This window comes from Anopheles arabiensis, chromosome 3 (assembly GCF_016920715.1).
Source record: "Anopheles arabiensis isolate DONGOLA chromosome 3, AaraD3, whole genome shotgun sequence".
Classification (NCBI taxonomy): Eukaryota; Metazoa; Arthropoda; class Insecta; order Diptera; family Culicidae; genus Anopheles; species Anopheles arabiensis.
The window spans coordinates 46,706,825-46,731,209 of record NC_053518.1 but is presented as its reverse complement, the minus strand read 5'-3'; the positions used below and the strand labels follow the sequence as shown (position 1 = coordinate 46,731,209).

Here is a 24,385-nt window from a genome sequence, read left to right as displayed (position 1 = left end):
TTAGGATCGCGGACCACTTGGCTTTGAAAATACATTTGCCGTGGCACACATCCATTGAGGGTATACATTTTTTAGACTTAGTTCAAAGTTTTTGATCAAAAATATGTCTTAATCTTATTCTAGACATGACTGTTGCAAATTTAATCTTAATGATGGGGACGAAAATGCACTATATGTGTAATAATAATCTTCTCTTAAAAAAACTTTCGCGAACCACGTCTGTTAACGCCAAGGACCTCAAGTGGTCCACCGACGACAGGTTGGAGATCACTGCATTAGAGTCAACAATTGATGCACACTGTCAAACATTAATGCCTTAGAAGCAAAAATTGAAGCTCAATGTCAAAAATTGATGCCTTAGAGCCTAAATTTGGTGGATACAGTAGTATCTACTTTATATTATCTAGCTTATCATAATCTTCAATTCCATTTATTTTGTTACATATTAAGCATAGTTTGCAGGACATTTGCCATATTTTGTTCCATTTCATGGTTGGACATGTGTATTATGTAATTTTTGAGGAATGTAGAAAGTATAAAGTTTAGTTCATCAACTTATTAATTTATCTTTCTTTTAAGTACAATACAAATAATCAGGATACAATAAAAACAATAGTAATACAAATGCGTTCTGTTTAACATGATTAAATATTCTAACCGTTGAACTGTCCTAGAATATTGTATTTAAAAAAATACATTGAATACTTAAAAAACAACATAAAATCCTCTTTTATACACACAAATAGTATGTTGAAATCGTTGTGTTTTATGCAGCATTCGATATATGCATGAAACAACTCGACCAACCACGATCATGCAAAGTTTCTAAGCTTATAGAGAGATAATTTGAAGAGAGACACAACATTCTATTATACCGCTATCCTATGCCGCAGTTGTCTTATCATTCACTAATTAGATAATTGCCAGGTCAAGGATTCAGCCACTGCAAGAAGCCATGGATCAAAAACACACTGCACTTGACACTCTGCCGTCTACCGTCATTCCGGTGTAAGATACTCGCATGTCATACAAATGGATGCAATTACGATAAATCGAAGCTGCGCACAGCACCCAAACTTCCTGGCGGTTTGTTGCAAACGCACACCCGCGGCTTGTCGTTACCCGCATCGCATGAGTTGAATTTGAATACCTCCAAGCACCAAGCATCCATACCTGACGAAACTTGCGTTTGCAGCCAAACCTTTCTCTTGCTTCACCGCCCTGCAGAAGCGGGCTCCTGCTCCAGTGTACGTAGTTGTGGCTGCAAACTTAACTGTTTTCATGGCATTTCTTTTTCAGCATAGCTGTCACCTTGTCGCTCCCGCTCGATTCCGTACCATGTGCATCTGTGCCACTGAGCTCATTTGCCTTTTTGCTTCGGAAGTCGGTACGCTGGTCGGCAGCAATAATTGCGTCACTCGTGCAGAATTCCAAATTCCCCCCAAAATCCATTTAAAACCTTTGGAACGGCAGAATTTCTCCTGCAGTTGGGCTCGGTGGCCGGTAATAAACGGTTCGTCAGTTTGCTAAGTGTGGTTGTTCAGTGAGTGAAAGCTTTACAGATCAAGCAAAACATGTGCCGAACTCAGTGCGCTATTGTGGTTGTTCACATTCTGATCGCCCAAACGATCGCCGGTCATTCATTCGATCAACAAACGAAACAGCTGTTCGTGGATGGGCTCACGAAGGCAGACAGAATAAAATATTTTGGTAGCGAAAGCGAAAGTGGGTGGCCGTATTATGAGATTGTGGATTTGGAAGTGCATCGTCCAGACGGTAGTTGGGATGTGAAGGACTTGAATTTGAGTTTCTCCTTTCGGAACGATCCCATTCGGTTACATCTACGGCTGAACAAAGTGTTAACTAAACCAACTACAGTACTCACAACAGCACAGGAACGTGTCACTAAGGTGCTTGACGACCGAGGACCAGCTACTAGCGAACATTTTGTGCATAATGATGACAACTTCACGGCTGCCTTTTCAACTAACGGCGACGATCGATTTGTACGTACCGAACCGAACGAAGGTTTATCCAAAAAAAGAAATTGCTAAGTAGTTTGTGATTATGTTTTCTCTGCCGATGTGGGTAGAATAGTGAATAATCAATCGTTAAAATGCCTCCGTAAAATAAGACAAATTTCACTTTTCAACATATAAGCTTAAAGGGTCATTTATGATGTATTTTAGAGCCCAGTATCTTTTAATGTGTTTTGGTGATATTTCGTATATTTAAATCATTTGCACCGTGAATATGTTATTTTCTACTTATGTATATAATTGCAATTCGACTTACACTCCATAATTACTTCACTTGTTGCAGACTGGAATAATCTTTCACCCATCTGGACCGCTGGAATTGGTTCCTTTGGATGACAATATGCCGTCTCTGAGTTCAACATTACGAAGACCACATTTGATCAAAGCACTACAGATCGACACCAACCATGCTGATGTGTCATATGAGCTCGTGCGGCGTCGAACACATTCCGAAATCCATCTGCTTGGAGATACCCTCGGACAAAAGAACTATTCCTCTTCCGAGTTAGAGGAGCTAGAAGGTAGAGACGGTCGCAACCGTAGTGCTCCTTCGAAAAACGCCAAACCTTTGATAGAACTTGCAGTATTTTTCGACGAAGCAGCCTACAAAACGTTTGCCCCTTACTTTGACTACAACGATGCAGCTTTGCGAGATTTTATACTGGCCTATATTAACGGCATTCAGGCTTTGTATCATCATCCCTCGCTGGGGCAGGGTGTCGATATTGCACTAGTGTATCTTGAGCTCATGCGCACGCAGTCTTCCGCAATGCCTCACTACAATGGTGAGCGCAATCAGCTGCTTGATTCTTTCTGTGCCTATCAAAGTGTCTTAAATCGGGGCCGTTGGGATATGGCGTTATATCTGTCCGGGTTGGATTTTTATGCGATCGAAAACGGGCGCCGAGCCGGAGGAACCATGGGCTTGGCAACGGTTGGAGGAGTGTGCTTAAGCGATTACGCTTGCGTAATTGCGGAGTTTGGCGCTAGAAACGTGTTTGGTAAGCCGTATCCTTCGTCGGGCTTTACATCCATTTACATAGCCGCACACGAAATCGGTCACAAGTAAGCACATTTTACAGATTTTACGTTACGATTGATAAAATATGTCATATAAATTCTATTTAGTCTAGGGATGCATCATGATTCTGTTGGAAACGGCTGTCCAAAGGATGGGTTCGTTATGTCACCATCAAGGGGAACGCAAGGAGAAACTACATGGTCCAGTTGTAGTGCCGATGTGATCACACAGCTTAGGTATTGTAAAGTAATGCATAACACAGTGACAAAACGATTCTTAAATGTCGTGTACTGTTTGCAGTTGGGCCGGTTGTCTGTTTGAACAGGATTCTAAAACAGTAGCAGAATATGATACATCGAAATATTACGACCACCCAGGACAGGTTTGGACAGCGAAGAAACAATGCGAGGTGCTGCTTACGTAAGTAACGTTTGGTGCCAATGGTTTTTTTCCATATTATCGAGAATTTTTTTATGTTTAGTGATAAGGATGCCATATTAGCGTCCACAGAATTACCGGCGATTTGTCAGAATGTACGCTGCCGAACTCCTCATCGGACTGGATTTTATTTTGCCGGACCAGCACTGGAAGGCACTGATTGTGGTGATAATAAGGTAGGCCTTTCCTATATCCTTAACTGTTATGAGAAATGCTCATCATTCTACCGAAAACCAAAATTAGCGGTTGTTCTAAACCAAGTTGTTCTAAATTACGGAACACGTGCGCAGCCATCCATGTAATACAAATTGCATACTTTTAGGCGGAGTTTTACAAAGGCAGGGGTTTTGCGTTGTTTTTATCATGTACGCTTAACCGTGTTTAATGCAAAGGATTAGAAAACTTTAAATTGACTAGAATTATAATGCAGCCTTACCTATAAGGTTGAATCTTTGTAAATACTAATTTATTTATTTTTTCAATTCATTTTACAGTGGTGCAAGGGAGGCACATGTACCAAGCAGATGAAAAAACCCTCCAATATTATCCCTGGTGGATGGAGCGAATGGAAGGACGAAGAATGTGTTTCTGGTTGCTTGGAGCAATCAATGGGATACAAGCGCCGAACGCGCCGTTGTGACAATCCGCCCCCAGTTAATACCGACCAAGGCTGTGAAGGTGTAGCTTTTGACGTTGCGATTTGTGATGATGGCAAGCTGTGCCAAGCGAACCGCGAACCGGTCCAGTTCTATGCTAATCGACGCTGTCGCGAGTTTAGTCAGTTGCTTCCGCGGCTGGATCCTGAAGGCCGTGGAATTCAAGGTCCATACGACTCGAAGCGATTATGGATGAGCTGTGCAGTATACTGCAAACGCGCTGATAGCGAAGCATATTACGCACCGAGATTCGATTTGAATGATTTAGGCGTAGATTCGTACTTCCCCGACGGTACGTTGTGTCATCGGGAAAAGGATACGAGCTACTACTGTCAGCAGCATCATTGTTTGCCTGAGGTAAGATTTGTTTTATTGTTTACCTTACATAAAGAAACTAATAATAGATTTTCTTAATATTTCTAGAACTTTAAAACTTCCAAAATTTCTATTTGGACCATCACCGATGATATACCAGTAGCAGGGAACGCTTTACCATTCGAAACTCATTTCTTGAACAGTGCGATATTAAACTATCTTTCACTTGACAAAAACATCGTACCATTAACAGGTACATGGAGTTTGAAACCGGAGGAGCTCCCAAATGACGATCAATGGGTTGATCAGGATTATTTGGATTTGACGGGTAGCTACAGAGTGCAAACGAACGAGTCGTTGGAAGGATTGTAATTGGTGTTTATTTGATTATTTGTATTTGTTAAGTGATTGGCCATCATTGGTCTCATAACTGTTCTTATCAACTATCTTAGTTGTCTAGGGTAGCCATTCCGGTGTTACGGAATGAGTAAATTGTAAATATCGTAATGGATTTTTTAAATTGTATTTCTTTATTTTAATTAATGTTCAATAAAACACCAAACGACGTATAAGTACTGATTTTTTAAAGATATTTATTCAGACTATGTGCCGTATGATTACTCAACTTAGAAAACAGCATTTAGTCATGAACACTAAATGCTCTACTCTATATACCAGCATTGTAAGAATAGCAGAGTTTATTTTATTTGAATTCCATTAAACATATTAAACTTTATTTAAAGAACAACCTATTTTCACGTAAAAAAGTCCGAGTACATTACCTAACCATCCCATGTATGTATTAAGACAAATAATCGTTGTTTCAGTATCAGTCAACAAGGTTAGTTGGCTAAAACAGCCTTGCATGAAATTATTCTCTTGCCGAAACGTGATATTTGTGTTTGACTAAAGAATTTTAGCGCTCCAGAACATGATAACCCACTTAGAGAGTGGTGAAAAACAAATCCTTCAAACAAGCGATTCAGGGAATGTGTAAATTTAGAAATAAATCGCGGTGGCTGTCCATCCTACTGAGATACGAGTGAATTCCTTTGCAGGTACTAATCAGATCGTACCGTTTCTCTACGGCCGTCAACAGATTAAACGTACAAATCGTTAACAAATATTGTGCTGCATTAGTGTATTTGTTGGTGGTTGTCCGAAGCTAGTCCGAAGCTGATATCAATTGGGCTCGATAAGCTTATGAATACTATAGCACTATCAAAATTTTCAACAATTCCTTAGATAACAAATTCGTCCAAGGTCTTAGACTACGTAGCGACTCCAAATATAGCACTTATCTTTCATTGATACGGAGATGATATATAATTCCATTGTTGGAAACTAATCGATTAGCATCTGTATTTATCTGTAGAATTTGGAGTTAGTATGCGGTTGCGGGCTATGAACATGGGATTATTGAAATCCGAGTGCTAGTTAAATTGATTGACTCGTGTGTAAAGTCAAGGTTCCCAGTACTTTTTTTTTGTTACACAATCTAGCTTAATGCAAAAAGCTAGCAATATTAGATATGAATTGAGTTGGATATGTTAGTAACTCATTCGCCTCTTTACCAAAATATGGCTTATAAAAATAACATTAATGAAATAACATTTGATATATATGAAACAATCTTATAATTGAGTTCTATTCGAACGATCGATCTGATCAATCGTTAGCAATTTCAAGGAAATGAAAATAATGCTTTTCAAAAGGCAAGGCGTATCGATTAACCATGTTTCATGCCCATCTGGGGAATGAAAACGAAAGTAAGCAACATATAGTCCCTGTTTTTATGAATTTGTTTATCGGGAGTTTATTTTAATTGCTTGTTAAAATGTTGAAACACGTGTAAACGTCCCTACTGAACTAGGACTGCAATAAATAAATTAAAGTAAAATATATATAAAAACACAAATATATAAAAACAGTTTTTATTTGTTTTTCAATAATTCAATTTAATAATATTTTTTTCTAAATGTGTTTTTCAATTACCATTTACACTCGTCTCATCGCATATGACCGGACAGAAACTATCATTACCAGGTGGCAATTGAAAAGTGGCAGCCATCAGTGACAATAAGAAATGCAACGATGCAATCACCACCACGCTCAAAGTTTAAACTCCTACAACACTTGATCAACAACGATCGTGAACAGGGCAAGAGAGTAAGCGAAACGAAGAGAATAATGCGCAGAGAAGGAACGAGAGGACCTGCGGTACACGTTCGTTGCGTGAGTTTCCATTAATTTTCCGCATTCGTCGCAGCCATGGGCAGCCGTGGCCCACCACACGAGAGATGCAACGTGCGTCGTCCAGGGCTCGGTGTAGTGGTGTGGTTCCGTTTGCTAGTGGCGATGCATATATATGAGTGAGGCACTGGAGCGCCTTCTCCAGATGAATAGTCGCCCTCGTCGCCGTGGTCGTTCATTCCAACGTTCATTCCGCAAGTGCCAATTGAACGAGCAGGTTGTGTGCCGCGTCGTCGAGCCGTAATCAGTATCAGCCGTAGATCCATCCCGCTGGTTTCGTTGTCGTTTTCGTAAAGGGCGAGCAAAATAGACACTTCGGCTGCATTTGACTGTTTGTTTAGGTTGCAGTGGTGAAACTAAAAGCCTTCCGTCGTTGTTGGGCTTTTCGCAAAGTCAGTGAAATCTGTGCGTGGCTCTCCGTTCGATACGCACGATCGAAGACGCATACTGTGCGTTGGACAGTGTTGTGAGCATTGTTGATAACACCGGATAGCAGGGGGTGGTTAGTTGGAAGAGGGCTATAGCCTACAGCAACGTACGATTGTAGTTGTGTGCGATTGTTTCGCTGAAGCAAAGAGAGTCAGCGGGAGAGCTAGTAGTTATCAGCGTCCAGCTGCGGAGAGTGTTTGTTGTTGCGTTTGAAACGGTTTGTTGTTACAGTGTGACGGCTCGCGCAGTGTTGCTGTTGCTTGTTGTTTAGTTAGAAGAGAGTGAAACCGACCAAAACCCCGTCAAGATGTCTGTCACTTGGGGATATACGCAAATGAACGGTAAGTCACGTGAAAATTTCAGAAATATGTTGGAGAATCGATCGATGTTGGTGATACGATCATCTGGTCAACTGATGATGGTGGTTTGAATTTGATTCCGAGGTGATCATGAAAGAAGTGTAGAGAGCATGGGCGCTCCAATCGCTTTCGATTATTGATCTCGTGCGATGGGCCACTATCAGAGATCTGACTGCTGCTGGAAGTAGCATTGCTACCGCGTGTAAAATACCCTCGACAGCATGGTGGCACAGTTATCAGCAGAGGGTAGTTAAATCAATCACGCATCTCTTATCAGTGGCGCTAGAACAATGCATTTAAATCATCCCTCTTGTATGGGAAGAAGCGTGCTACCCTTGTGTCATTAAATGGGGTGTTTGGGTTTCTCAAGATATGCTTCGTGTCGTGTCTTTGTAGGTTGTGTATAAAAACATTCAATTTATTTCAATCAATTTTAATTTCAAATCAAGATTTAATTATATACCTAAACATGTACATATATTTTGCAATGGCAAACAAACATAACTTAACAGAACTGCGCGTTTTTTTGTATGTTTAAATCTCGCATAGGCCTGTATGAATAATACACATAAATAACTATTCAGCAATTGTAAAGCCCATTAGTGACTGATAGATACAGGCCCATTAAAAAACAACAGCATTTATTGCAGCACGTTAGACAAAGAAGAAACTTTTCTCGTTCGCCGGTTTTGTTTGGCGCCTGAAGGTATGCAAAAACAAAATTTGATGCGAATATAATTCAATTGTTCTTGATAATTGTTTGAAATTTAACCAAGGCGGGAAATGTGCACAGGCGGTGCACGAGATACACTATTAATGGGACCGAAAACGGGTGCCAAATACCACGTACATCAATTTTCTTGGAATTGTGCTGGACGCGATAGGGGTTTACCAATCAATCCTTTATTTGAAATAATTTTGACTGAAGATTACAATTACAAAACTTCTTCAAATAATTAAATTGGACCATTAGACATTTTTTTTTTACATTTCACAATTGATTAATCAAATCAGTACAATTTGCTCAAAGTACTGTCAGCTTAAAAAACGCGTATCTCCGAATCCGAGTATAAGAGGTACTGCGTATCTTGGCGACTACATGTATGTGTTTATTATGTAATTATTTTTTGCCGCTAGAACAAAAGAACAATAGAAAACTGTTTTTAAACATATTTTTGTAAATAAGCTATTACATTTTTTAAAATGTTTTTTTTTCTGAAAAATGAATTTTTACTTGTTCTAACAGCTATTCGCTATAATAGTTCGTTTTAAAAATAATAATTTTCGATTTTTTTACTTGCATTTATAAGAGAAAAAAGCAATTGCCTATGAACTAACCTATGAGTTTCAGCGATCAATCTTCTATGCTACACCGCTTAACCTCGAATTATATACGTTTTATGCAATATAATTACAATAATTGCAATAACAATTCATAATTTTTTTTAACTATCGGGACTACAATCTTAGGCGATTAACCTCGAGAATTAATGTTTAATTTTTCCTCAGTAGTCATCCATCCATGGTAAAAGAAAAATAAGTTTCATCTCAACAGAATGTGTATGATATACTTTCAATAAAATATTGAATTATTTTAAAATTCAATTTCTAAATTCAAAGCACATAAACTATAATTTGTCAAATATCTTGAGTTTCATTATATTTATATTCTACTGTAATTTTATTTATTGTTACCATTCCGAAATTGAATGTTAGCTCTACCTAGCCGATTGTGCAGCTTTACATTACTAAAAATCTTATAAAAATCTTTATTTCCGTAGAGCTAGTTGCGGGTCGTTTATCTCTTAAAAGTACAAGTATCTAAACACTTCAGTCAAAAGTACCTGTTGACAGTAGCTCGCAAAACCCAAGTAAAACAATATCAAATTACAGGTTAAACGAGAATTAAATATATTTTACGCTTAACAACAACTAATTTTTGCAAGAAATACAATTTATCATACAGTGTCACGTAGTCTAACGCGTATAGATAATATTTCTTAGCAAGCTTTTTGAAGCTTAATCACATTGTCAAGATCACCAAAACATCAACCAATAAGTAGCCACTGTCTGATTCGTTAGAATACCAATGAATCGAAAGAATGGGTTGTTGTTTGATGTTTTTTTGTTGAACCAAACGCTTAATGAAAACATTTTCCAGAACGTCTTGATCGTCCAAGTGGCAATAAAACTCTGAGCGAGATGGGGTGGTCGTTTGAAACATGAATTAGGACGCATATGATAATGAAAAGGCAGCCGATCAATCATCTGCTATCGATGATCATATCGTATCGTTTTGTAAATATGGAGCAATGTGCAGAAACAGGCAGGGTAACATATTTGATTATCATCGTGTCTCGAGTACCGTCGAGGGTGTTCGGTTTTATGATATCTCTATTTCTGATAATGTACAACTGGACCAGGGTCTTAAATGCGACTCTTCTTTCATATAATTTGGTAATTACAAGACAGGAACACACATCGTAGATTTTTTTTGTAAACATGGTTTCGTAAAGTATGAAACCAGAAAACAATTACAAAAGCTGTTAAGTAAGCTCCACAAAACACATCAATGTTTATTTAAAAAAAATTAAAACATTCAGATCTCAAACATATTATGTAAATAATGTATGCTGGTTTCAACCAAAGTTTGATCCCCCTCCCATCCTCTCCTCCACTTACGAAATAACATGTAAGTACTTTAAAAAGGTAGAGGGGACTTCACAAAGCCATGTGCTTACGATGGGTTTAGTAGTGATGTCCTAAAGCATTGATAGAACGTATAAAATATAGTAGCATTAATGCTACAATAAGACGTTATACTGATAACGAGGCAAACAATCTTAACTGTTATTTATCACATGACCAGAGCTGTAATGGTTAATCCTAGATAAATAATAATAATTGTTTTTGGATCGATTCAAGTGATTGGGGGATTAAAAGGGATTTAATTACGATCGAGCGCCATACGTGTGGTTGCGTTGATATCGTTATCAGTACCTCAGACTTATTGTTGTACATTTGTTGCTGTGTATGTTTTAAACAAGGTTGTTAACAAGTATTTTTATTTGTTAAAAAAATTAAATAAATATTTGTGTTTTATGTTGATATCGGTTTTGATTGCGTGCATTGAACGTGCAGATGGAATCGTATTCAGGGTGAAATAAATTAACAGTTATCGTCATTATGTTATAGCCTCATTCATTTCATTTTATACACCAGCCGGACAGTATCAATGGTTTCTTGATAGGCGTATTTAATGGTCAATTTAACGCCTCCTTTACAAGCTAAAGTGAGATGTTTACGTTCGGTGGCGAATGGGTCGTAAAATTTGACACCAAATGATACTGCGTTTTATGTTATTTATGTTGATTTCGGTTGAGTCCAAATCAAATGCAAAGCCAAATCAAAATAAGTATAACTGTTCAAAAACTAAATGTATAAAAAATAAAAAATTACCATTTGTAATTATTTTTATTTTGTTCACCCATTACATTACATTATGAGCCACAAAAATCTGTCATTTTGAAAAACTTTTCGTTCCAGACAGGTAATTGACCATTGTATTCAACCCCGCAATTTAATTGTTTCATTATTTGCGATGGGCTAACAACAAATGTGTTTTTCAATTACCATTTACACTCGTCAGATGACATATGACCGGAAGGTGACAATCATTACCAGGTGGCAATTGAGCACTGGCTGAAAACTGGCAGCCATCAGTGACAATAAGAAATGCAACGATGCAATCACCACCACGCTCAAAGTTTAAACTCCTACAACACTTGATCAACAACGATCGTGAACAGGGCAAGAGAGTAAGCGAAACGAAGAGAATAATGCGCAGAGAAGGAACGAGCGGACCTGCGGTACACGTTCGTTGCGTGAGTTTCCATTAATTTTCCGCATTCGTCGCAGCCATGGGCAGCCGTGGCCCACCACACGAGAGATGCAACGTGCGTCGTCCAGGGCTCGGTGTAGTGGTGTGGTTCCGTTTGCTAGTGGGGATGCATATATATGGGTGAGGCACTGGAGCGCCTTCTCCAGATGAATAGTCGCCCTCGTCGCCGTGGTCGTTCATTCCAACGTTCATTCCGCAAGTGCCAATTGAACGAGCAGGTTGTGCGCCGCGTCGTCGAGCCGTAACCAGTATCAACCGTAGATCCATCCCGTTGCTTTCGTTGCCGTTTTCGTAAAGGGCGAGCAAAAAAGACACTTTGGCTGCATTTCACTGTTTGTTTAGGTTGCAGTGGTGAAACTTAAAGCCTTCCGTCGTTGTTGGGCTTTTCGCAAAGTCAGTGAAATCTGTGCGTGGCTCTCCGTTCGATACGCACGATCGAAGACGCGTACTGTGCGTTGGACAGTGTTGTGAGCATTGTTGATAACACCGGATAGCAGGGGGTGGTTAGTTGGAAGAGGGCTATAGCCTATAGCAACGTACGATTGTAGTTGTGTGCGATTGTTTCGCTGAAGCAAAGAGAGTCAGCGGGAGAGCTAGTAGTTATCAGCGTCCAGCTGCGGAGAGTGTTTGTTGTTGCGTTTGAAACGGTTTGTTGTTACAGTGTGACGGCTCGCGCAGTGTTGCTGTTGCTTGTTGTTTAGTTAGAAGAGAGTGAAACCGACCAAAACCACGTCAAGATGTCTGTAACTTGGGGATACACGCAAATGAACGGTAAGTCACGTGAAAACAGTAAAACTATGTTGGAGAGTCGGCCAGATGAACTAGCATGTCGATCGAGCCCTTGGCTTGGGATAATTGTGCTGATGATTCTGATTCCGAGATGATCTTGATCTTGACTGGTGCTGTAATCTTCTCGAATTGCTTTCGATTATTGATCTCGCGTGATGGAGTATATTATCAGAGGTTGTGGCTGAAATCAGCACTGGAAACCGCAATAGAAATTCCCTCGACAGCATGGTGGCTCAGTTATCAACAGAGGGTCATTAAATCAATCACGCACCTGTTATCAGTGACGTTGTATACAATGTTGCTCATAGCGAAGGAAGCGTGCGACGTTTTGTGGCACAGGGATGTTCCGATTTTGGTTATGCGGAAGTAGACAAGGTCTGTCCGAATTGTAGCCTCAACGACGAATTGATAAACGAACGTGGTGGTTGCGAGTCATGGACGAGGTGTTTGTGAGTCTTTGATGTTGTTTGGATTATGTTTCTCGAAACGTCCAATGACACACAGTGCACAGTAATGGGTGAATTATGGCGAGAAGAGTTGGAAGAGTGACAGGACAAAGCGAATGATGAAATTTGTCCCCCGTTTTGGCAACACCTTTGTTATGAGATGCTCAAGCCAAATTGAAGTTAATAAGAATCGTTTATTTAAATTTATCTTCATTTTTGTCTTGAACGTGTTGCATAACCGTTTTGGGGACAAAAAATGACGGTAAAAATATGTTTCAATAATTTTAGGCTCATTGGTAAATTCTTATTTTACTAGCACAGCTTCTCTACGATATTAACAATTTAACGAAACTTTACAAAGGAAAGACAAAGTACACTTGAACAAAAAACACACAAAATAATATGCCTTTCAATACAGGCATCCATTACTTGCAATCAATAAAAGGGACATCAATGATTCCATTGATAACGTCGTATGCAATATCAATCAAAAAAATATAAATTTCACGTGATTTAGGCAATTTGAGTCATTGCCAATGATCGACCGTTCTAGAGTCAACGTTCAGAGGAAATGAATGGAGAAATGGGTATAAGCGAGTGGCAAACGTATTCATTCTAACACCGATCATGCGCTCGGAAGCTGCTTGAAATTCGTAGCGATTGCGAAACGCAACACAATCAAGTGTTTTGACATTGAACGTGTTGTGATAGCGAGAGAACTCATGCTCATCTGTATTTCTTTTTTGTCTGTTGTTGCCATCATGCTCCGTAGGATGCGTGATGATTTGAACGGAATGTTCTCGATCAACAGCAACGCGTAAATCCGATTTTATGGGTAGCGTCATGATGGAGTTGGAAACATCAGGAAAACAATTCCATTAAATCGTTCCCAGGCTGAGATACGATCGATTAAATTGATGATAAAGTGTTTGTGTTTTCGTGCACAAATACAATACACCTGTTGCGTCAAGCACTGCGCAAAAAGGTGTTTACAATGTTTGTAGATCTTTTTTTAATTTTCACTTTCAAACCATCTTCATAGTCTTTATGAAACTTATTAACCGGCACGTTATAATTACAATTATAATTACAACCCACGTAAATACACTAATTTGGTCGTGTTGGTCTTGACTAAAGTGTTGAAAAGTGAAAAAAGATAATGTCTATTTTTGCAAACCCTACAGAATGTACCTATGCATGTACTTTTTTCACACCAAACCACAGAGCTTCAATTAACTAACTCCTAGCGGCGCAAAACTTTCTTCAACCGTTCAACTGTTGACGGTCTCGAAGCTTCAGTTCCCAGCTGACTCAATCAATCAGTGCGCGTCTTTAAACTTTCTAATTGCTTCAATTAACGCCACCCAAGCGATATTTTTCTGGTGGACTCCCTTTTACAGCACAACCATAGTTGTGGCTTGCGGCTGTGAATGAATCGATCTGTGCAGCTTAAGCCTATCCAAAACCGACTGGATGCTGTTGATCCGCCGCTAACCGGATGTAGATATGTGTGCGTGCAATCGCCGCCGCCGCGGAACCGGTACAGGAGGCTGTAAAAATATAAACAAAAAAGATCGATGTCAGCTCGCTCTTGAGAATCTCCAACGCGCAGCAACGGATGATGTGAAGTCACTGCCATGGAAACGATGATCGCAAAGCTGGCGCTGCAAAAGGGTAGCTAAAACCGGTTCGCGTAAATTCCGCGCCCACTAACCCTTACCCCTCTATCCTTCCCTCACCCCTCGTTCCAACGATGTCTGGCCTGTTCGGTGCTTTCCAACAACACTGCCGACCGACCGGTTTGTCGCGTTTAGTCACGTGATAAGGAATTCCATGGGCCACCGCCACAGCACTCATGCATTAGAGCAGCCGAGCGGTGCTTTTCTGTTCTTGGTTGAAACCGTTTGAAGGTGTCCGTTTGTTTGTTGTGTTGTGTGTGTGTGTGTGTGCGTGTTTCCCCAAACACATCCATCACTGGTTTGCTGGTGAGTAGCACAGCACACTTTGTAGCACGTGCTTTCATGTTGCTCAAGTTGCGCGGAGGGAAACCGAACAGTGGCGGCGTCTAATATCGAAAGATCGCGGAAGCGTACGAAACCGAACTGTTGTACCTTTTTGTCGGCGTCGGTATTGTTGGGGCGCTCGAGCAAAAGGTCGTGTTGTGTTTTTACCGCAAAATATTGCGGACATGTTTGAGACCTTATCGTAGTTGACGTTTGTTTACTTGAAAGTACTGCGGGGTTTTTAATGTACAACCGTGAGATGGAGTAAATATTGTTCAAGAAGCTTCTCGCACAAGTGCGTTGCATGTACGTAAAATGTATGTTCGTCCGTCGAGCGCATTGAAAAACACTCCCGACACGTTTAGTCCAAAAGTTTATGACACGATTTTAAAGTATTTACTAACTGCCGGCGTCATGAGCGTACGGCACTCCACAATGTTTCTGATTGCTCTCGACGCAAGCGATAGTAATCATATATCATAGCTTCCAAATGATAAACCCATGACGCATATCTACTACACTTGATTGTGGTGGACACAATTGTTGTTTTTTTTTTTGTTTCCTTTGGTTAGCAACTTCCTCCCATCAGTCCCATTCCCTCACCACACACTTTTCGATGTACTACTGTACTACTTGCGCAAAATTACAGTGTCCATCTCAGTGTGTGATATACGATGTGCTTGATAAATGAAAATTATTAGGTAGAGTCGGCGCCGAATGGCACAGTGTTAACGATCTTCAAACAACACCCCACCATCAACCAACGGTTGGATATTGTGCTGCCCATTACTCATGATGGGGGTTGTCGCGACTGATTAAGTGGTCTTGTGACATTTACAATGCACTGTGTGAATACACGTGATAAGAAGGCAGCTGGAAGGGGGTTAAAAAAACTCACACACACTCAAAGATTGTATGTAGATAGAACGAAGCTCTTGAGAAAACTTGAAGCACAAAGTCTGGAGCGTGCCAAAGATTTCGTCAAAAGTGCAATTTCAAGTGTTGGATTACTAAATTTCCAAATTGTACTGAACGCCTCAGGCATAGTGCAATCGAGATCTCCGTAATGTGCAATAAAAGAGTGAGCTCTTTTGTTTTGAGATTACTGTATTCCCATTAAGTGGTAAACTAAAGTCTATGATTGAGTGGAGATTTAATATTAAACTTGAATTTTTATTACCATCCCTTCATACTAACAACACTCTTGAAGGAGCCACGCGCGCCTTCAACGTCAATACGCTCTTGAAATAGGTGAGGGTCAAGAATGATTCGATGCGCAATTGCTTATTCCACATCTTTCCATTGATCTTTATAGATAAAACACGTCCAGATAAGTCACTATCATAAAGAAAATATGGCTGCTACAGTAGACGACTTATTGTCGTCAAACTTCAATAAACAATCATCTTGAGCGATCAATCACTTGATTTGATTTCATGTCCAACACGGAGCTTACACGAAGATCGCAGGTAGCGTGTGTATTAACTATTATCTGCTGTTGTTGAATAGGAAAATTGACTGAATTCGATTTAATCTGCCCCTGTCACGAAAGTGCATTTATTCAATTTGGGTGTCTTTTGTTTTCTTAGACACCCAATGGCACACCATCTCAAGCGGGATTGGTTGGGACGCTTATAATTGTATGGTATCGTAAGTGGCTCAAACTCCTCAGATTAAACGAATCGTTCAACTTCATAACATTTGATTGACGTCAGCAACTACCACCGAGGGTTGAGCAAACACACTGATTGGTACTTTTTTTGGCATGATTGATCATAACAAACCTCAATATTGCTTTTCAAAGTGTGAAGAAAGATTAATCGCACCGGTGAGTGACAGATGATCATAATATGCTCATCATTCCCTCGTTGATGCAGTTCAGTAATTTTTGACGAATGATGTTTTTTTGAGGGTTTGTTGAAAATTGAAAAAAATGCAATGGTTATAGAAAATATAATAATTCTAAAAATAAATGCTAAATAACTCACTCATATGCGTTATTTCGTGACAAATTTCACCCACTTAATTGTGTGCCATTTTCTTCCCCCGCGCTCAAAATTGAGGTCAAGATTTCAAGTACGTAAAGCATAATGCAGACCGTTAGCTGTGTACAATCACTCTGTGCATTTCTTATCATACTTTATTGCGTCAATCAAGTCAAGTCCGAGAAGATTCTGTTCAGCAGCAGAACGTTGCTAAGTGCCCTAGCCCCATTTACCACTCCGTAGAACAAAGCACGAGGCACGTTAAATCCTGCTCGAATTAAGGCCAATCAAGTGGTCGTTGGGTAGGCGTGAACAGCAATAATAAAAAAAAAACATCTCCCATGCTGCAGCTTCCAGTCTGCAGCTACTGTCGGACGTAAAAAGTGTCTCCATAAACGTACGGTAATTCTGTACCATTTCAGCGACTGACTCCTCGACACTTTCGTCGTTTTCTTCGTGCCGTTCCGTCAGTCACGATGCAAGCGTGTGTGTGTGTGCATTTTGTGGTGCCGGTTGGTCAGTATTTTGCTGCTTCCCCGGATGCATCGTGATCGGTTGCACTTAATTGTTTATCGATGACATATTGGGCCGTGGAGGGTGTTGCCTGTGCAAGGCAGGCGGCCCCGCTTGCCTCGCTAGCACAGTGAATTTGAGATTTCATTCCACGAACTGTAAGCAAAATCGTGCTTAAGTGTTTGTCGTTTAAGCCATAGTGATGTGGTTCTAATATTGTTTAGCTTTTCGAACTCATTTGCTGCTGCTCTGTTCGGAAGTAATTAGCTAAGCTGATTGAATTGGTTGAAAAACAATTATTCAGATTAGGAAAAACGTTGCTTGACGATGGTGGCAGCGCCCTAAGTGATTGGGTGGGGTAGCGGAAAAAAGCGTCCTTCTTGTGTGATTACACTGTGAATGAGGCACACGAATGACTGTCATTATCATTACAACACTGCAAGTACTTTATTTGCTGTCTCTTATCTGTTTTCTATTAAGGCAAAACCACCATTTGGTTGACACTCGCGACACCATAGTGGAAGAATGAAACTGACCGTAAATGTGATGAATGGCATCGTCAATAAATAAACGAACCAAAATTAATCAACACTTTGCTCTCATTGAGCATTCACTGTACATTTGAGTTATTACGCATATTATTTATACATTTTCCCGCCTCCTTTCTTTCTCCATTCTACGACCCCCGCAGGACCCCAGAAGTGGCCGGAAATGTTCCCGCAGGCACGGGGACAGCGTCAATCGCCGGTCGATATTGTTACTTCCAAAACGCAAAACTCGGGCGATCTGCAGGAGAATCCGCTGCGCTGGACGTACGTACCAGAGAACACGCGTAGCCTGGTCAATCCGGGCTACTGCTGGAGGGTGGATGTAAACGGCAAGGGCTCCATGCTGACCGGGGGACCGCTGCAAAAGGAACAGTTTATTCTCGAGCAGTTCCACTGCCACTGGGGATGTTCGGATTCGCGTGGCTCCGAGCATACGGTGGATGGTGAGTCGTTCGCCGGCGAGCTGCACCTTGTCCACTGGAACCAGAGCAAATACAAGAGCTTCGCCGAGGCTGCTGGCCATCCGGATGGTTTGGCGGTGCTGGGTGTGTTTTTGAAGGTAAGTTTCAGTTTCTCCATCGATTGTGACACACTGGACTGGAATTTCTGTTAGGGCAAGGTGACTTTGGTGCGGCCTAATCCAATTGTCCAACAACCGTGCAGGCTTCACCTGTTGGATAACGCAGCGAACAAGAATCGATTTGTGTGTGTGTGTGGGCTGCTGTTGGTGCTATTTTTGTTGTTCTCTAGAATGTCAAGTAGATTTTCTTGCACGTGCATTTATTTTATGGGTTATTGGCTATGTGTAATGTTTTCAGTCCATATGACGCCAGTTTAATGTTTTCTTTCCAGACACTCTCTTGCAAGACTCAATTCAATTATTGGTAGGCTTGAAATTAACCTTTCGAACAAGCAGCAAGGCAAACAGTGTGCCCTTAGCACGCTTTCCGTTGCGTGTCGAGGAAAAGTGGAGAAACTTTGTACGGCGATTATATCTCACCTTGTCTACTAAACAAGATCTTTGAACGCGTCTGTTGATGTTAATCTGATCTCGTTGCAGGCAAGCCACGAGATCCCCGTTGAGTATTGCACACATGATAAATCACGAGATCAGCAGTGACAGACGGGGATATTTCAAGGGCCACTTATAAATTAATTAAAAGAGTAGTTTAAATTGAAGCTGATGTTTAGAGGGAAGCTTCTGTATTTCAACTGGTAAATGTGCCATATCAAGAGATAGATAGATTGGGTAATGATGTACAATCACTATCCGTTAATGTGATGTAGATGAGATACAATATGATCACGTCATGTTTGGTTTTCAATACCAAGATGAAGTAGAATCTATGTAAGACATAGTACGAAAAGGATCTGTTTTTGAGTTACTGGTTCTCGGCTTACAGGGGATCGGAGGCCAATTGTTCCAATAGAGCAATTACATTATCAATTTAAGAAGAACACAATTTTCAATGTACTGAAAATATAAAATAATGAAAAAGAGGACAGTACGATCGTGTTCTTTTAAATAATCAAGTAAATGTTTAAAATCAACAACTTCAAGCTAAATTATTTGTAATTGTATTTTAGATGATAATTGTGATATTCGCCTTTAGCCGATGTCATTGAAACAAATTAATCGACTCTAAATGTTTCAGAACTATATTTGTTACGTACTCAAATTTCTTAAGTAAAAACATGTATCCATCTTGCCTTTTTTAACCGTGCCGATCATTGAAGGAGACAAGAATACAAATGACACTACATACACGCCCCAGATTACATTGGGATGAAATGCATCGCAAGTGCTTTGCATATGCAAGTGATTGCATTGTACTAATAGACTATCTTTTTATGCATTCACAGGTTGGCAAGCCGCATCCGGAGCTGGATATTATCGCTCGTTTGCTTCCGTTCATCACACACAAGGGCGATCGCGTAAGTATCGGGCAGCGGAAATGCGACTATTTGTAGAATTTCAATACGTTCTGCCGGTTATGAGGGGGAAGGGGTGGGGGGGGAGATAGAGGGCGTCGAAAACAACGTCCAAGCTGGTGTAGGTGTTGGGGGCTTGGTATAAAATATTCACATTACTGTAAAGGCTTTGTTACGTGATACAATTCTAGTAAATGTAATCCAACCTGCTGCTAGTCAGACTGTATCCGGGGAGTGTTCGCTTCGTTGCCCAGTACGGGGGTTTGGGATGTATCAGACGAATTGTTTGTTTACAGAAACAATCCATAGTGGAGATTATTTTCCGCGGCGGAATGCAGGGCGGCAGAATCGCTGTTAGAATTGAACAAAAACAAAAATGATGCACTTGCTGACCCAATCGTCGTACAGTGACCCTACATCAAAACGCATTCTTGCCCTTCTCGTTCGCTGCGAAGCTCGAACGTTGAAAGTTTGTAGTTTTACGTGTGCTAAGTGACAGGCCTACAATGTGTAAACAACGGCGATTGTAATGGCTCTATCTTGCAGCTCGCTGCGTGATCGACAGGTTATGTTTTCCACTTTTTCCTTCATAGGTCACCGTTGGCGAAGCATGCTCGCCCGCCTGGACGTTCCATGGAAGGAATAGCGTGTGTGTGAAGCACATATATGAATCGTTGACCGATTCCAAGTGTGTGGACTTGCGGGTTATCTGATAAATTGCCCGCCAGCTAGGTCAAGTGAGAGAGCAACCTACGTACACTGACGCGCAACGTCTTTATATGAGGCTTAGAAGACAACGAAACTATTTACCACTCGGTTAGCACACTTCATCCTTGTTTGCTCAAGTGTTGATCAACTAATGGGGTGGCTGTCTGCAGAAAAGTTGAGACGTATTGTTCAGGGGGTAAGATATTGCTGCATCCGCTTGAATCCGGATATGGGGCGTCGTTGGATGAATGTCTGGTCATTTAATCAATACGATGAGTTGAAGTGGAGCTGGCAATATTGAAGAATACATGAGGCATTAACCAAAGTATTTTAGAATGTGTATTAAAAAAAACATTTTCTGTGTGTAAAAGTGCAGTACGCGCGTGAAGAAATGTATCGCAAAAGTTGATCGTAATAAATTCGTCATTGAATTTACACGACCGACATTGACGCTAACAACCGTTCTGATTCAGGCAGCAACTTCATGCATATCACCATCTAGGGCCGCCACTCGCATTATTCTGTCCCGTGTCGGTAACCTTGAAACGGGAAACGAGAGTTTTTTTGCTGCTGATCTCCCTCGGCGCACCATCGCCCGAGGCGGGGATCAGTGCAACAGCAACAAAAAAGCTGCACCGTGTAATGCGCGCCCAGCAGCTAGCAAAGTACAATTTTGCTGCTCACATAAATTGTTCACCGCGGCTCTGACTGTCCGTGAACCCGCGATCGCGTTCAGTTTGGCGATCGGATAGGATGTTCCAGCGTCAACACGGTTGAGCCGAATGGAATGATGGTAGGAGGGGGGATGCTGTGTGGTTCATCGCTGGTGGTGATCATTTGATCGAGCCATTGTTGCCATAGGTCCAATAAACATGGGTGGTAGAATCTGATTGATTTGAATGTTTTCAGTATCGATTGTTGGGGAGGTTTACAGCTTACAGCGACATGGTTAAATACGTTGCAAGCACGCTTAATGAAGTATTGTCGTTTTTTTGGATTAGCATGAATCAGCTTTCAGTTACATTGTACAGATGTGTGCTGAACTGCAGAATAAAAGCTACTAAAACAGTCCCAGTCGCAATTGAAATGTCCCCCCTGTAGCACGCCAATGCTTGCTCGTGTGAATATCAATATCATTTAAAAAAAAAACATATTGCATTACTTTCCTTCTCAGGTTACCCTAAACAAACCACTGGACCCGGCTCGTTTGCTACCGGAGGGTAAAGCCTACTGGACGTACCTGGGATCGCTAACGACTCCTCCGTGCTCGGAGTCCGTCACCTGGATTCTGTTCAAGGAACCGATCGAAGTGTCGCACGAGCAGCTGGAGCTTTTCCGCGAAATGCGTTGCTACGATGCTGCCGAAGAGTGTCCCTGCGACGAGACGCTCAACAAGCAGTTCGACTACGGCAAGGTCATTAACAACTTTCGTCCACCGCTGGAGCTTGGCAACCGCCAGCTGCGTGAAGTCGATAGCTACTAAGCAGTATCAAATCTTAATTTCCCAACGGGTTTGAGCTTGATAGCAAGAGTTCAAAGAACAGCAACATTTAGGTGTGCGAGTGCGCCCGTGTCAACGGTAGGAGTATGGTCGATCTGTGACCGACCCATGTTAGTGCAAAGCGCGGTACGTTCGAGGTTCGCTTATGGTAATCGTGTTTTAAATTAGATTCATTCGGCCGACGCAAACAGTGTGGATAAAATGTATAAAACGTAGAGCAGCAACAGGAAGTTCTCAATTTAGGTCTCTTACCTTGTTTTGCCAGTGAAATGGGTAACGATCACAAACCGTGCCGAAAACTTGAGTTGTCGTAATGTTGAACCGCAGAGAACAATGACGCTGTAATAGAACGTGCAAAAATGGAACAAGATGAAAGCAATATTTATATGATTTATTCCACTAAACGAAAACTAAACATTTTTATCTAAGATGAGTGAAGAAATAATCAATGACGAGCAATGAAAATAGGCACGGCATATAGTAATGCCATAAAACAACAGCATGCAACTAGAATGTCGTACAGTAATACTACGCCAGACGGTTTAGGTTATAAATTTCATGAATGCAGCAAAACACCATGTATTTTTACACACAATACAAAGGAAATACTGTAATTCTGATCGATGGAATGTGTTTTCAGTTGAGCCTGTACGTACAAAACAAACACAGCCTGGCGAGTATAGTATTGTTGAATATGCAATTGAGTAAAGAAATGTACGCATTGCAATAGCGTATAGCGAGTAGTATATACGCTGTGCGCTATCCATCAGGTAAGTCGACAAGTTAACAAAACACGTGTAGTACTCGCAAGATCGAAGTGCAATAAACGTCTTACAAGAGGGAAGCAATCTGGTAGAAAAGGGTTTGTCGTGGTAGAATAAAGATTGTTACTTGTTTTTTGAAAAGTTTAAGATCAGTTGGATAGAGAGGCATGCGCTGCTATACAATGTTGTTAAATATGCAATAAAAATAGTGTTAAAAAACGGGAATGCAAAAGTATTAAAAGTTTTGTATTTTGATGTTACATATGGTTTAGAACGAAAGAAAAGCATATCATATCGTAAAAAAGAAAAAAAGAAAACAACATTTTACGTACTTTACCGATCTACTCCTCTCGGGTGTTCGATAACGGATGGTAGATGAGATTACCTAACTAGAATAACATGAGTATTGATGACAACCCAGTGAGCGAAAATGCATCATACAGCTGCTCAATTTGTATAAAGGTTACATTATTTTCCTTTTACATCTGATGTAAACGCTGACGAATGCTCTCCATTAGCTGAAATAGATGATGTATGTTTAGCTTTCCTTAAGCGTGTTATACTAAAGGGCTTTAAATTGTATATTTTTATTTAGAAACAGCAGTTTTGGGATACTTTAAATTGGTACTACGCTAATTAAGGACTAGGATAGGAATCGGGGCTTAATATTAAGTATTTTAGTGATATAATTGAACAAATCAGAAAAAAGTAAAAATTCTTCTTAATAAATTGTCGATCATTCAAGGTCATATTCAAGATCATATGCAAGGCCTGCGAAATCTTCATGCAGCATATTTAGGCAACAGGTTTTCATTATAAAATCCTCAGTGGTCAGTGGTTATCAGATGTTGCGTCTAGTTAATAAGAACTTTTGAAAGTGAAAACATTTTATCTTTCTTCACTTTGCGCTCATAAAAACATCCTATGACTCATTGGTGAGCATTAGAAACAATATTGGGAATCACTGTCCTTTTAGATACAGAGAATATTTTTATTGCAAGCCAAAGCTAAGCCCGATGTCGTAACCTATCTTCTGATTGTGAAGTGATTGCCAAATCATAAAATATTGTAGTTTACTTATAGGGTTTTCCATGTTATAACCGAAAAAGAATTGAATGACTTCCTATTAAAAACAATTCACGATTTATTGTTTTTTTTAATTGATTTTCGAAACAATTTGAAACAACTTAAACCAAATTGAAAACATTCGGGAAAGAGTAATTAAAATGTGGGAGTGATAATAATGATAATGATAGCAATACGGCCTTTTTGGACAGTTCCTGGTGAATATAAAAAAGATGATAATGATGATGATAAGTCCCACATCTAACCCAAACACAGCTCACAGGGACTGATAGAAAAATATACAGGAAGCACTTCCCAAATAGCCAGCTCGAACAATATAGATGATTTGAGGCTGTTTAACAAAAAAATCGTTCGGATGTCGTACTTTGTGGCTGATTAAGAGATGATGATGATGTGTTCCATGTGGAACTATGGAGCTTTTTAACAAGTACACGATACTCTTTGGAAGTTTGCAGCTGATAAGCATGGTGTGTATGGTTTACGATGAAACTCGAAGGCTTCTTAAGAACGTGTACCGAACTTTTTGGAACTTTAAAGTTTTAATGCCTGACATCGGTACAAATTGGCTGATAAAGCAAATTTGACTATTGTGATGAATTCTGGGCCATTTGACTTCATTTGTCTCTAAGGATATAAATAGAGTTCTAAATCGTTGAGTTAACGAAATTATAAAACAGGTACTCAACGGGTATTTTCCAT

General features: G+C 40.3%; 2 protein-coding genes across 3 annotated transcripts; both read left to right on the top strand.

The window, feature by feature from the left end:
* The first annotated feature begins 1,393 nt into the window (after window positions 1-1,393).
* Window positions 1,394-5,030, top strand: LOC120904148 (A disintegrin and metalloproteinase with thrombospondin motifs adt-2-like). Its single transcript, XM_040313947.1, has 7 exons — window positions 1,394-2,006; window positions 2,323-3,104; window positions 3,168-3,296; window positions 3,361-3,480; window positions 3,542-3,674; window positions 3,993-4,511; window positions 4,578-5,030. The coding sequence occupies exons 1-7, from the start codon at window positions 1,575-1,577 to the stop codon at window positions 4,839-4,841; spliced, it is 2,379 nt and encodes a 792-aa protein (XP_040169881.1). The 5' UTR covers window positions 1,394-1,574; the 3' UTR covers window positions 4,842-5,030.
* A 1,826-nt stretch (window positions 5,031-6,856) lies between these two features.
* LOC120900977 (carbonic anhydrase 2) lies at window positions 6,857-22,841 on the top strand. 2 transcript variants are annotated; one of them, XM_040308627.1, is made up of 4 exons: window positions 6,857-7,492; window positions 17,839-18,254; window positions 19,559-19,630; window positions 21,510-22,841. In XM_040308627.1, exons 1-4 carry the CDS (start codon window positions 7,459-7,461, stop codon window positions 21,816-21,818), a joined length of 831 nt encoding a protein of 276 aa, XP_040164561.1. In that variant the 5' UTR covers window positions 6,857-7,458; the 3' UTR covers window positions 21,819-22,841. The 2 variants fall into 2 exon arrangements, with proteins under 2 accessions (XP_040164561.1, XP_040164560.1); XM_040308626.1 differs by lacking the exon at window positions 6,857-7,492 and adding an exon at window positions 11,572-12,182.
* The last annotated feature ends 1,544 nt before the right edge of the window (window positions 22,842-24,385 follow it).